This window comes from Salmo salar, unplaced genomic scaffold, assembly GCF_905237065.1.
Source record: "Salmo salar unplaced genomic scaffold, Ssal_v3.1, whole genome shotgun sequence".
Classification (NCBI taxonomy): Eukaryota; Metazoa; Chordata; class Actinopteri; order Salmoniformes; family Salmonidae; genus Salmo; species Salmo salar.
Window position 1 is genome coordinate 556,748 of NW_025550917.1, and position 14,889 is coordinate 571,636.

The 14,889-nt window shown below is 50.9% G+C and overlaps 1 protein-coding gene across 2 annotated transcripts in view; it reads right to left on the bottom strand.

The window, feature by feature from the left end:
• Positions 1–14,021, bottom strand: part of LOC106592024 (ras GTPase-activating protein 3) — a 148,584-nt gene extending 134,563 nt beyond the window's left edge. Inside the window, exon 1 of one of the 2 annotated variants that reach the window (XM_045713997.1) lies at positions 13,706–14,021. In XM_045713997.1, the coding sequence (XP_045569953.1) occupies positions 13,706–13,760 (55 nt within the window). In that variant the 5' untranslated portion in view covers positions 13,761–14,021. The remainder of the gene's footprint in view (positions 1–13,705) is intronic. The other variant, XM_045713998.1, reaches the window with a different exon arrangement.
• Positions 14,022–14,889: the final 868 nt, after the last annotated feature.

Below are 14,889 nucleotides of genomic sequence, written 5' to 3' on the forward strand. Positions count from 1 at the left end.
CCTCACCACCTCTAACTTTCTCTCTACCCCACCTAACTCTCTCTCTACCCCTCCCCTAACTCTCTCTCTACCCCCCACCTCTATCTCTCTCTACCCCCTCCCCTAACTCTCTCTCTCTACCCCCCAACTCTCTCTCTACCCCCTCCCTCTAACTCTCTCTCTACCCCCCTCCCTCTAACTCTCTCTCTACCCCCCCTCTCTTTCTCTGTGTCTCTCTGTGTCTCTCTGCATCTCTCTGTGTCTCTCTGTGTCTCCTGGGGTTGAGTGAGAGGTGAAGCTGGTTGGTGAGAGACAGCCCTCAGCAGCCTGCTGTATTTAGCTGTACTGTTAGTGAGTCGGTGTGAGAACCACAACAACCCTTTATCCCAGTCAGCCAGTCAGCCAGTCAGTCAGCCAGTCAGCCAGTCAGCCAATCAGCCAGTCAGCCAGTCAGCCAGTCAGCCAGCCAGCCAGCCAGCCAGTCAGCCAGTCAGTCAGCCAGTCAGCCAGTCAGCCAGTCAGCCAGTCAGCCAGTCAGTCAGTCAGCCAGTCAGTCAGTCAGCCAGCCAGCCAGCCAGTCAGCCAGTCAGCCAGTCAGCCAGTCAGTCAGCCAGTCAGCCAGCCAGCCAGTCAGCCAGTCAGCCAGTCAGTCAGACAGTCAGTCAGTCAGTCAGTCAGTCAGTTAGCCAGTCAGCCAGTCAGCCAGTCAGCCAGCCAGCCAGTCAGCCAGTCAGTCAGCCAGTCAGCCAGTCAGTCAGCCAGCCAGCCAGTCAGCCAGTTAGCCAGTCAGTCAGCCAGTCAGCCAGTCAGCCAGTCAGTCAGTGAGTCAGTGAGTCAGTCAGTCCATCTGGTTTTCATTAGCTTGTTGCTACGCAGGAGAAAAAAAAAACACTTCTTTTGTAGTCCATCCAGCCAATCAGGAAGTGATTCTGGGGCAGTAGCTTCCTGTTTCCCTGCGTTCCCCCCGGATAGTAGACCCCGCCCAGCTACACTAGTTATACAGTTAATGTATAACATGCTGCTTCAGGACACAGAGGACAGGAGTGGGACAGTCCTGTCTGTAGGACACAGAGGACTGGAGGGGGACAGTCCTGTCTGTAGGACACAGACGACAGGAGGGGGACAGCCCTGTCTGTAGGATACAGAGGACAGGAGGGGACAGCCCTGTCTGTAGGACACAGAGGACAGGAGGGGGACAGCCCTGGCTGTAGGAAACAGAGGACAGGAGGGGGACAGTCCTTTCTGTAGGACACAGAGGACAGGAGGGGGACAACCCTGTCTGTAGGACACAGAGGACAGGAGGGGGACAACCCTGTCTGTAGGACACAGAGGACAGGAGGGGGACAGCCCTGTCTGTAGGACACAGAGGACAGGAGGGGGACAGTCCTGTCTGTAGGACACAGTGGACAGGAGGGGGACAGCCCTGTCTGTAGGACACAGAGGGCAGGAGGGGGACAACCCTGTCTGTAGGACACAGAGGACAGGAGGGGGACAGTCCTGTCTGTAGGACACAGTGGACAGGAGGGGGACAGCCCTGTCTGTAGGACCCAGAGGACAGGAGGGGGACAACCCTGTCTGTAGGACACAGTGGACAGGAGGGGGACAGCCCTGTCTGTAGGACACAGAGGACAGGAGGGGGACAGTCCTGTCTGTAGGACACAGAGGACAGGAGGGGGACAGCCCTGTCTGTAGGACACAGAGGACAGGAGGGGGACAGTCCTGTCCGTTGGACACAGTGGACAGGAGTGGGACAGCCCTGTCTGTAGGACACAGAGGACAGGAGGGGAACAACCCTGTCTGTAGGACACAGAGGACAGGAGGGGGACAACCCTGTCTGTAGGACACAGTGGACAGGAGGGGGACAGCCCTGTCTGTAGGACACAGAGGACAGGAGGGGGACAACCCTGTCTGTAGGACACAGAGGACAGGAGGGGGACAGCCCTGTCTGTAGGACACAGAGGACAGGAGGGGGACAACCCGGTCTGTAGGACACAGAGGAAAGGAGGGGGACAACCCTGTCTGTAGGACACAGTGGACAGGAGGGGACAGCCCTGTCTGTAGGACCCAGAGGACAGGAGGGGGACAACCCTGTCAGTAGGACACAGTGGACAGGAGGGGGACAGTCCTGTCTGTAGGACCCAGAGGACAGGAGGGGGACAACCCTGTCTGTAGGACATAGAGGACAGGAGGGGGACAACCCTGTCTGTAGGACACAGTGGACAGGAGGGGGACAGCCCTGTCTGTAGGACACAGAGGACAGGAGGGGGACAACCCTGTCTGTAGGACATAGAGGACAGGAGGGGGACAACCCTGTCTGTAGGACACAGTGGACAGGAGGGGGACAGCCCTGTCTGTAGGACACAGAGGACAGGAGGGGGACAACCCTGTCTGTAGGACACAGAGGACAGGAGGGGGACAGCCCTGTCTGTAGGACACAGAGGACAGGAGGGGGACAACCCGGTCTGTAGGACACAGAGGAAAGGAGGGGGACAACCCTGTCTGTAGGACACAGTGGACAGGAGGGGACAGCCCTGTCTGTAGGACCCAGAGGACAGGAGGGGGACAACCCTGTCAGTAGGACACAGTGGACAGGAGGGGGACAGTCCTGTCTGTAGGACCCAGAGGACAGGAGGGGGACAACCCTGTCTGTAGGACATAGAGGACAGGAGGGGGACAATCCTGTCTGTAGGACCCAGAGGACAGGAGGGGGACAACCCTGTCTGTAGGACACAGAGGACAGGAGGGGGACAACCCTGTCTGTAGGACACAGAGGACAGGAGGGGGACAGCCCTGTCTGTAGGACACAGAGGACAAGAGGGGGACAACCCTGTCTGTAGGACACAGAGGAAAGGAGGGGGACAACCCTGTCTGTAGGACACAGTGGACAGGAGGGGACAGCCCTGTCTGTAGGACCCAGAGGACAGGAGGGGGACAACCCTGTCTGTAGGACACAGTGGACAGGAGGGGGACAGTCCTGTCTGTAGGACCCAGAGGACAGGAGGGGGACAACCCTGTCTGTAGGACACAATGGACAGGAGGGGGACAGCCCTGTCTGTAGGACCCAGAGGACAGGAGGGGGACAACCCTGTCTGTAAGACACGGAGGACAGGAGGGGGACAGCCCTGTCTGTAGGACCCAGAGGACAGGAGGGGGACAACCCTGTCTGTAGGACACAATGGACAGGAGGGGACAGCCCTGTCTGTAGGACCCAGAGGACAGGAGGGGGACAACCCTGTCTGTAGGACACAGTGGACAGGAGGGGGACAGTCCTGTCTGTAGGACCCAGAGGACAGGAGGGGGACAACCCTGTCTGTAGGACACAGTGGACAGGAGGGGGACAGCCCTGTCTGTAGGACCCAGAGGACAGGAGGGGGACAACCCTGTCTGTAGGACACAGAGGACAGGAGGGGGACAGCCCTGTCTGTAGGACCCAGAGGACAGGAGGGGGACAACCCTGTCTGTAGGACACAGTGGACAGGAGGGGGACAGCCCTGTCTGTAGGACCCAGAGGACAGGAGGGGGACAACCCTGTCTGTAGGACACAGTGGACAGGAGGGGACAGCCCTGTCTGTAGGACCCAGAGGACAGGAGGAGGACAACCCAGTCTGTAGGACACAATGGACAGGAGGGGGACAGTCCTGTCTGTAGGACCCAGAGGACAGGAGGGGGACAACCCTGTCTGTAGGACACAGTGGACAGGAGGGGGACAGCCCTGTCTGTAGGACCCAGAGGACAGGAGGGGGACAGCCCTGTCTGTAGGACACAGAGGACAGGAGGGGGACAGCCCTGTCTGTAGGACCCAGAGGACAGGAGGGGGACAACCCTGTCTGTAGGACACAGTGGACAGGAAGGGAACAGCCCTGTCTGCCTCTCTCTCCTCTTCCTCCTCCAGTGAGTCCCTCTCCTCTTCCTCCTCCAGTGAGTCCCTCTCCTCTTCCTCCTCCAGTGAGTCCCTCTCTCTTCTTCCACCTCCAGTGAGTCCCTCTCCTCTTCCTCCTCCAGTGAGTCCCTCTCTCTTCTTCCTCCTCCAGTGAGTCCTTCTCCTCTTCCTCCTCCTCGTTTTTTTTTTAAACAACTAAATTAACCAACATGGGTTAAATTACTTGAATTCCATTTCGTTCACTTTTTTTTCTGTGGTTTCAATGCACACATTACTCAGTTTACCTAGAGATAAACCAGACCAGACCATGATGTAGTAGGGAGTTGTAGTTTCTCTAGAGATAAATTAGACCAGACCATGATGTAGTAGGGAGTTGTAGTTTCTCTAGAGATAAACCATGTGTGATGTAGTAGGGAGTTCTAGTTTCTCTAGAGATAAATCAGATCCAGACTGAACTGTGTGATGTAGTAGGGAGTTGTAGTTTCTCTAGAGATAAATCAGACCCAAACTGAACTGTGTGATGTAGTAGGGAGTTGTAGTTTCTCTAGATAAATCAGACCCAGACTGAACTGTGTGATGTAGTAGGGAGTTGTAGTTTCTCTAGAGATAAACCATGTGTGATGTAGTAGGGAGTTGTAGTTTCTCTAGAGATAAATCAGACCCAGACTGAACTGTGTGATGTAGTAGGGAGTTGTAGTTTCTCTAGAGATAAACTATGTGTGATGTAGTAGGGAGTTGTAGTTTCTCTAGATAAATCAGACCCAGACTGAACTGTGTGATGTAGTAGGGAGTTGTAGTTTCTCTAGAGATAAACTATGTGTGATGTAGTAGGGAGTTGTAGTTTCTCTAGATAAATCAGACCCAGACTGAACTGTGTGATGTAGTAGGGAGTTGTAGTTTCTCTAGAGATAAACCATGTGTGATGTAGTAGGGAGTTGTAGTTTCTATAGAGATAAATCAGACCCAGACTGAACTGTGTGATGTAGTAGGGAGTTGTAGTTTCTCTAGAGATAAACCATGTGTGATGTAGTAGGGAGTTGTAGTTTCTCTATAGATAAACCAGACCCAACCTGAACTGTGTGATGTAGTAGGGAGTTGTAGTTTCTCTAGAGATAAATCAGACTCAGACTGAACTGTGTGATGTAGTAGGTAATTGTAGTTTCCAACAGGCAAATATTCTACCATAGTTTAGTGCAGAAAACGTGGTGATTAACTACAACGACCATAATCCATTGCGCACCTACTTGTCCGGTCTGTGTGTTTCGTTTAGGCCTGCTATGTCAGGGTAGTGTGGGGCAGTGTCACGTCCTGGCCAGTATATAAGGTTAATTGTTTTGTAGTTTGGTCAGGGCGTGGCAGGGGGTATTTGTTTTATGTGGTTCGGGGTGGTGTGTTTTGTGTAAAGGGTGTTTGATTTAGTAATTCCGGGTTTTGGTTTATGTTTAGTATTCTATGGTTAGTCTAGGTTGTGTGTTTCTATGTTTGGTTGATTGGGGTTGGGACTCTCAGTTGAAGGCAGGTGTTGTCTATCTGCCTTTGATTGAGAGTTCCATATATTAGGGTGTGTTTGTATGTGTGATTTGTGGGTGATTGTTCTGTGTTTCGCCTTGTGCCTTACCAGACTGTTTTTGTTGATCGTTCGTGTTTTTTTGTTATTTTGTATGTTCGTTTTGAAAGATAATTAAAAATCAAGATGAGCATTCACGTACCTGCTGCGTTTTGGTCCTCATTCACCGACAACAGCCGTGACAGAATCACCCACCACCAAAGGACCAAGCAGCAGAGGAAGGAGCAGACGGAGTTCGAGTTGGACTGGCGGGAGAAGTGGACTTGGGAGGAAGTTCTGGACGGGGCCGGACCCTGGCATCAGGCTGGGGATTATCGACGCCCGCAGTGGGAAATTGAGGCAGCCAAGGCAGAGAGGCGGTGGTACGAGGCAAAGTACGCGCTGAAGGAGAAGCACGAGAGGCACCCCCAAGAAAATTTTTTGGGGGGGCACACGGGTAGTTTGGCTAGGCGTAAGAAGAGCCGGAAGCCAGCTACTCGTGGTTATATGGAGGAGCGTATGGGGTGGAGAGCGCTATGTTTCGCTGAGGAGCGCACTATCTCACCCATACGCACGCACAGTCCGGTGCGCGTTATTCCAGCCCCTCGCAGGTGCCGTGCTAGAGCGGGCATCCAGCCTGGTAGGAGGATGCCTGCGCAGCGCATCTGGTCGCCGGTACGCCTCCGAGGACCAGGCTACCCAACTCCCGCTCTACGCACGGCTACCATCAGGCCCCTGCACAGCCCAGTCTGCCCTGTACGAGCACCCCGCTCGTACAGGGCTACTAGTTCCATCCAGCCAAGGCGGGTTGTGCAGGAGGTAAGATCTAGACCGGCTGTGCGCCTCCATAGCCCTGGGTTTCCAGCTCCTGTCTCTCGTGCGGACCCGGAAGTGCGTCAACCCAGTCCGACTCGTCCTGTTCCCGCTCCCCGCACTAGCCTGGAGGTGCGTGTACATAATCTGGTAAGCCCAGTACCAGCACCACGCACCAGGCTACAAGTGCGTCAACCCAGCCTCGCCAGTCAACAGTCTTCATCAGAGCTGCCCGCCAGTCAACAGTCTTCATCAGAGCTGCCCGCCAGTCAACAGTCATCATCAGAGCTGCCCGCCAGTCAACAGTCATCATCAGAGCTGCCCGCCAGTCAACAGTCATCGTCAGAGCTGCCCGCCAGTCAACAGTCATCGTCAGAGCTGCCCGCCAGTCAACAGTCATCGTCAGAGCTGCCCGCCAGTCAACAGTCATCGTCAGAGCTGCCCGCCAGTCAACAGTCATCGTCAGAGCTGCCCGCCAGTCAACAGTCATCGTCAGAGCTGCCCGCCAGTCAACAGTCATCGTTAGAGCTGCCCGCCAGTCAACAGTCGTCAGAGCTGCCCGCCAGTCAACAGTCGTCAGAGCTGCCCGCCAGTCAACAGTCGCCAGAGAGGTCAGACTGCGCTGAACTGCCGGAGTGGTCAGACTGCGCTGAACTGCCGGAGTGGCCAGACTGCGCTGAACTGCCGGAGTGGCCAGACTGCGCTGAACTGCCGGAGTGGCCAGACTGCGCTGAACTGCCGGAGTGGCCAGACTGCGCTGAACTGCCGGAGTGGCCAGACTGCGCTGAACTGCCGGAGTGGCCAGACTGCGCTGAACTGCCGGAGTGGCCAGACTGCGCTGAACTGCCGGAGTGGCCAGACTGCGCTGAACTGCCGGAGTGGCCAGACTGCGCTGAACTGCCGGAGTGGCCAGACTGCGCTGAACTGCCGGAGTGGCCAGACTGCCCTGAACTGCCGGAGTGGCCAGACTGCCCTGAACTGCCGGAGTGGCCAGACTGCCCTGAACTGCCGGAGTGGCCAGACTGCCCTGAACTGCCGGAGTGGCCAGACTGCCCTGAACTGCCGGAGTGGCCAGACTGCCCAGACTGTCCCGAATTGCCAGACTGCCCAGACTGTCCCGAATTGCCAGACTGCCCAGACTGTCCCGAATTGCCAGACTGCCCAGACTGTCCCGAATTGCCAGACTGCCCAGACTCTCCCGAATTGCCAGACTGCCCAGACTCTCCCGAATTGCCAGACTGCCCCGACTGCCCCCGGCGATGCCAGAGTGGCCCGACAGCCTGGAACGGCCGGAGCCAGAGCCACCTCCAGAAATAGGTGGGTTGGGGAGGGGGTGTAGCACAGTGCCGTCGTTGACGGCAGCCACCCTCCCTTCCCTCCCTTTAGAAAAGGGGACTTTTGTTGGTGTTGCTTGGGATTATTTTTTTGTTAAGGTGCTTCTGGGGTAGCACCTTTGAGGGGGTACTGTCACGTCCTGGCCAGTATATAAGGTTAATTGTTTTGTAGTTTGGTCAGGGCGTGGCAGGGGGTATTTGTTTTATGTGGTTCGGGGTGGTGTGTTTTGTGTAAAGGGTGTTTGATTTAGTAATTCCGGGTTTTGGTTTATGTTTAGTATTCTATGGTTAGTCTAGGTTGTGTGTTTCTATGTTTGGTTGATTGGGGTTGGGACTCTCAGTTGAAGGCAGGTGTTGTCTATCTGCCTTTGATTGAGAGTTCCATATATTAGGGTGTGTTTGTATGTGTGATTTGTGGGTGATTGTTCTGTGTTTCGCCTTGTGCCTTACCAGACTGTTTTTGTTGATCGTTCGTGTTTTTTGTTATTTTGTATGTTCGTTTTGAAAGATAATTAAAAATCAAGATGAGCATTCACGTACCTGCTGCGTTTTGGTCCTCATTCACCGACAACAGCCGTGACAGGCAGACACAGAGAGACAGAGAAGAGACAGAACAACGCATGACGGAGAGGAAGAGAGAGAGCAATTGCTTCGCTGGGATATCTCTACCTGAAAAATACATCATCTAAGTCATAAAAGTATACCTTATTTACTTTGAAGAACCTCTAAAATAGTGATTTTTTTTGTTGTTGTTGTTGTTGTCCAGACAGCATAATGACGTCTTGATGAGATGATGGCTTTAATAAAAGTTATTTAAATCAAACAAATTTAATTCCATAGAAACATCCGGACTGTTCTGTTCTGTAGTGATTTAGGTGTTTTGTTCTACCATATCAATCTACTGTCAACAGTTTGGATCAGTAACAGCCATACTGATGACAGGTGCTCTCCTGTCTCTCCAGTCTCCTAACGGACCTACTCTGCTCTGGGTCTGTCTGAATGGACCAGCTCTCCTGTCTCTCCAGTCTCCTAACGGACCTACTCTGCTCTGGGTCTGTCTGAATGGGACCAGCTCTCCTGTCTCTCTCCAGTCTCCTAACGGACCTACTCTGCTCTGGGTCTGTCTGAATGGACCAGCTCTCCTGTCTCTCTCCAGTCTCCTAACGGACCTACTCTGCTCTGGGTCTGCCTGAATGGACCAGCTCTCCTGTCTCTCCAGTCTCCTAACGGACCTACTCTGCTCTGGGTCTGTCTGAATGGACCAGCTCTCCTGGCTCTCTCCAGTCTCCTAATGGACCTACTCTGTTCTGGGTCTGTCTGAATGGCAGTAGACTACAGTAGACTAGTCCTATTGTAGGTAGGTTATAGGTTCTAGTGAGGTTGGAGACAGTACAGTAGACTACAGTAGACTAGTCCTATTGTAGGTAGGTTATAGGTTCTAGTGAGGTTGGGGACAGTACAGTAGACTACAGTAGACTAGTCCTACTGTAGGTAGGTTATAGGTTCTAGTGAGGTTGGAGACAGTACAGTAGACTAGTCCTATTGTAGGTAGGTTATAGGTTCTAGTGAGGTTGGGGACAGTACAGTAGACTACAGTAGACTAGTCCTATTGTAGGTAGGTTATAGGTTCTAGTGAGGTTGGTGACAGTACAGTAGACTACAGTAGACTAGTCCTATTGTAGGTAGGTTATAGGTTCTAGTGAGGTTGGGGACAGTACAGTAGACTACAGTAGACTAGTCCTATTGTAGGTAGGTTATAGGTTGGTGACAGTACAGTAGCCTACAGTAGACTAGTCCTATTGTAGGTAGGTTATAGGTTCTAGTGAGGTTGGAGACATTACAGTAGACTACAGTAGACTAGTCCTATTGTAGGTAGGTTATAGGTTCTAGTGAGGTTGGTGACAGTACAGTAGACTAGTCCTATTGTAGGTAGGTTTTAGGTTCTAGTGAGGTTGGAGACAGTACAGTAGACTACATTAGACTAGTCCTATTGTAGGTAGGTTATAGGTTCTAGTGAGGTTGGAGACAGTACAGTAGACTACAGTAGACTAGTCCTATTGTAGGTAGGTTATAGGTTCTAGTGAGGTTGGTGACAGTACAGTAGACCACAGTAGACTAGTCCTATTGTAGGTAGGTTATAGGTTCTAGTGAGGTTGGAGACAGTACAGTAGACTACAGTAGACTAGTCCTATTGTAGGTAGGTTATAGGTTCTAGTGAGGTTGGAGACAGTACAGTAGACTACAGTAGACTAGTCTTATTGTAGGTAGGTTATAGGTTCTAGTGAGGTTGGTGACAGTACAGTAGACCTCAGTAGACTAGTCCTATTGTAGGTAGGTTATAGGTTCTAGTGAGGTTGGGGACAGTACAGTAGACTAGTCCTATTGTAGGTAGGTTATAGGTTCTAGTGAGGTTGGAGACAGTACAGTAGACTACAGTAGACTAGTCCTATTGTAGGTAGGTTATAGGTTCTAGTGAGGTTGGAGACAGTACAGTAGACTACAGTAGACTAGTCTTATTGTAGGTAGGTTATAGGTTCTAGTGAGGTTGGTGACAGTACAGTAGACCTCAGTAGACTAGTCCTATTGTAGGTAGGTTATAGGTTCTAGTGAGGTTGGGGACAGTACAGTAGACTAGTCCTATTGTAGGTAGGTTATAGGTTCTAGTGAGGTTGGAGACAGTACAGTAGACTACAGTAGACTAGTCCTATTGTAGGTAGGTTATAGGTTCTAGTGAGGTTGGAGACAGTACAGTAGACTACAGTAGACTAGTCTTATTGTAGGTAGGTTATAGGTTCTAGTGAGGTTGGTGACAGTACAGTAGACCTCAGTAGACTAGTCCTATTGTAGGTAGGTTATAGGTTCTAGTGAGGTTGGTGACAGTACAGTAGACTACAGTAGACTAGTCCTATTGTAGGTAGGTTATAGGTTCTAGTGAGATTGGGGACAGTACTACAGTAGACTACAGTAGACTAGTCCTATTGTAGGTAGGTTATATGTTTTAGTGAGGTTGGTGACAGTACAGTAGACTACAGTAGACTAGTCCTATTGTAGGTAGGTTATAGGTTTTAGTGAGGTTGGGGACAGTACAGTAGACTACAGTAGACTAGTCCTATTGTAGGTAGGTTATAGGTTCTAGTGAGGTTGGAGACAGTACAGTAGACTACAGTAGACTAGTCCTATTGTAGGTAGGTTATAGGTTCTAGTGAGGTTGGTGACAGTACAGTAGTCTACAGTAGACTAGTCCAATTTTTGGTAGGTTATAGGTTCTAGTGAGGTTGGTGACAGTACTGCAGTAGATTGTAGGTAGGTTATAGGTTTTAGTGAGGTTGGAGACAGTACTACAGTAGATTGTAGGCAGGTTATAAGTTATTTCTGTAACATTTGACCCCACATTGGGTTGTTGTTTATCTGTCTAATGGCATGACAACCTGCTGCTTATCAGACATCTGGAAGGCTGTCATGTAACTCCTGCAATCATCTCACACACACACACACACACACACACACACACACACACACACACACACACACACACACACACACACACACACACACACACACACACACACACACACACACACACACACACACTCCTCGCTGTTTGTTGTTTTTCTGCTCAACTCTGTTTTTTGTTTGAAGTCATAACAATCAGACTACACCCACAGTGGGGACAGGGTCTGCATCACAATCAGACTACACCCACGGTGGGTACAGGGTCTGCATCACAATCAGACTACACCCACGGTGGGGACAGGGTCTGCATCACAATCAGACTACACCCACGGTGGGTACAGGGTCTGCATCACAATCAGACTACACCCACGGTAGGTACAGGGTCTGCATCACAATCAGACTACACCCACGGTGGGGACAGGGTCTGCATCACAATCAGACTACACCCACAGTGGGGAAAGGGTCTGCATCACAATCAGACTACACCCACGGTGGGTACAGGGTCTGCATCACAATCAGACTACACCCACGGTGGGGACAGGGTCTGCATCACAATCAGACTACACCCACGGTGGGTACAGGGTCTGCATCACAATCAGACTACACCCACGGTAGGTACAGGGTCTGCATCACAATCAGACTACACCCACGGTGGGGACAGGGTCTGCATCACAATCAGACTACACCCACGGTGGGTACAGGGTCTGCATCACAATCAGACTACACCCACGGTGGGGACAGGGTCTGCATCACAATCAGACTACACCCACGGTGGGTACAGGGTCTGCATCACAATCAGACTACACCCACGGTGGGGACAGGGTCTGCATCACAATCAGACTACACCCACGGTGGGTACAGGGTCTACATCACAATCAGACTACACCCACGGTGGGGACAGGGTCTGCATCACAATCAGACTACACCCACGGTGGGTACAGGGTCTGCATCACAATCAGACTACACCCACGGTAGGTACAGGGTCTGCATCACAATCAGACTACACCCACGGTGGGGACAGGGTCTGCATCACAATCAGACTACACCCACGGTGGGGACAGGGTCTGCATCACAATCAGACTACACCCACGGTGGGTACAGGGTCTGCATCACAATCAGACTACACCCACGGTGGGGACAGGGTCTGCATCACAATCAGACTACACCCACGGTGGGTACAGGGTCTACATCACAATCAGACTACACCCACGGTGGGGACAGGGTCTGCATCACAATCAGACTACACCCACGGTGGGGACAGGGTCTGAATAACAGACTACACCCACGGTGGGGACAGGGTATGATAACAGACTACACCTACGGTGGGGTCAGGGTATGATAACAGACAACACCCATAATGGGGACAGGGTATGAATAACAGACAACACCCACGGTGGGGACAGGGTCTGAATAACAGACTACACCCACGGTGGGGACAGGGTATGATAACAGACTACACCTACGGTGGGGTCAGGGTATGATAACAGACAACACCCATAATGGGGACAGGGTATGAATAACAGACAACACCCACGGTGGGGACAGGGTATGAATAACAGGGTAAACTTTAGTTTAAGTACAGAGCTGTTGTTGGAGACGTAACGAGATGAGGAAGTCACCAACAGCCGATTAGTCAATCAGGAGATTACATTATAGTGCCTCATCTAACGCAATAAAACACGCGTCAACTGGCAAATTCTGAACAATAAATAGGAATATATATATATATATTTTTTTGTATTGAATATACAGATCTGTTTTGCATACTAGTGTGTGTGTATAGCGAATTAATTACACATGGAAAAGCTAGCCAGGGTCATATCCTATTGAGAGCAATGAAGGAAGCTGATTTTACGTGCGGGCCTCCACAGCCTAGTGCCTGTCGCCGAGGCGGTATTTTCTCTTACTTATTATTGCCTAAAACTGTCCAATGGCTGCCACGAGTTCTGCCGCAATAGCGCGGACAGTAAGAAATAAGTAACCCTGAAAATCCCGGGTACACCGGGACTGGGTCTTCTCCTTTAGACTAACGGTCCGGTTGTTTTATATGAAGCTCTGCGCTGGGGGAGAAAGTGAGAAAACGGAGATCGATCCATGGATATGCAGCTGTTTACCTGGGTTTTTTGTTGTTGTTGTTTGTTTGTTTGTTGTTGCGCTCAGATCCTCACGTCTTGAGTTTTTAACGCCACAAATACAGAAGTTCATAACACCGATCCACATGAACAATAACAATCCAACCCCCATTGTTAATTACATACATGTGTTATTAAACACCACATAGACCCCTCTATATAGGCCTGACTGCGCAATAATCCATAACGAAGGGATTGACCAGACTACGATCATTTCTCTATTTCACAAAAGACATGCAATGTTGCGGGAGCTTGTGATTTGAATTACAATATGTCACACAGAGAGAGAGAGATTTGAATTACAATATGTCACAGAGAGAGAGAGAGAGAGAGAGAGAGAGAGAGAGAGAGAGAGAGACAGGGCGGTCTCCCTCTCTCAAACTCCAATGCCTTTTAGCCCGGTTAAAGTAAAGCCACGGGGACCAGAGAGGGGGTTGGGGAATAATATCTCTCTCTCTCTCTCTCTCTCTCTCTCTCTCTCTCTCTCTCTCTCTCTCTCTCTCTCTCTCTCTCTCTCTCTCTCTCTCTCTCTCTCCTCTCTCTCTCTCTCTCTCTCTGCTTTCCTTACCTATTTTTATTTTGACGCTTTGGAAAACCCGTAGCCCTTCCTCTTCGACCGCCATGCTCGCGGCTCCGCTCTTTTACCTCTCGCCTTGTGGATAGAGTCTTTGCTCCACGGTGATCGGGACGCGCGTGTGTGTGTGTCGGGTTTCTCCGGCAGTCGAGGGAGGCAGGTCTAGTCCAGTTCAAAGGGTGGTGTATCTGTGTGTTGTCTGTATGGGTATATATATATATGTGGTTATGCTTCCCGGACAGCGGACAGCTGCGTTCTCCTTCACCCCACCGCTGCTACAAGACACTGGCAGCTTAAACCAGAGCAACGCGTCGAGTAGGCGGGACCTCCACCTTCTCTTTCAGCTGATTGACTGTCAGCGGGCAGATGTCATACAAAGGGGGATGGGCTAGATTAGTCGACGAATGCGTGTTGCTCTAAAGAGGGAGGGCACAAGGCGCACTGTAACCGAATTGGTCCAAACTGTCTTGGAGTCTATCCTGATTGGTTTAATACCTATAAACATCGACGAGCGCGGGTGAGAAAAACATTGCCAAAGATTCCAAGAAAACATCAAACCGGTTTTGCTTTGTGTGGTTGACTCGAATTGGTGACATGGACAAATCCGATTAGGTCATAATGAACCCAAAGGGGCGTAGGTTTGACTAGATGACAAACTAATCCGTGTATTTACATTTTAGTCATTTAACAGACGCTCTTATCCAGAGCGACTTACAGTAGTGAATGCATACATTTCATTTATTTTCATGCATTTATTTTTTATGTTTTTGTACTGGCCCCCCCGTGGGAATCAAACCCACAACCCTGGCGTTGCAAACACCATGCTCTACCAACTGAGCTACAGGGAAGGTGTATAAACCCCATTAGTTGCCTGCATCCATGTATAAACAAGACAAGATAGACTCTAAGCTGGGTTTGGATCAATTCGGTTCCAATGTGCCTTGTGCCCCTTTTTGAAACGCTCAGCTTTGAATAAATGAGGGTCGTTGACATAAACTTAGTAGAGTGGAGGGATTAATGATGTTATTGTAATAGGTGGTGATAACACGACCAAACAGGCTTTTTAAGGAAGCCACATCACAGGAGATGAGGAGGAAGAGGAGGAGGAGGAAGAGAACGTAATCACTCAACTCATATGGACAGACATCGCTTAGATCTATCCAACAAAGTAAACAGTG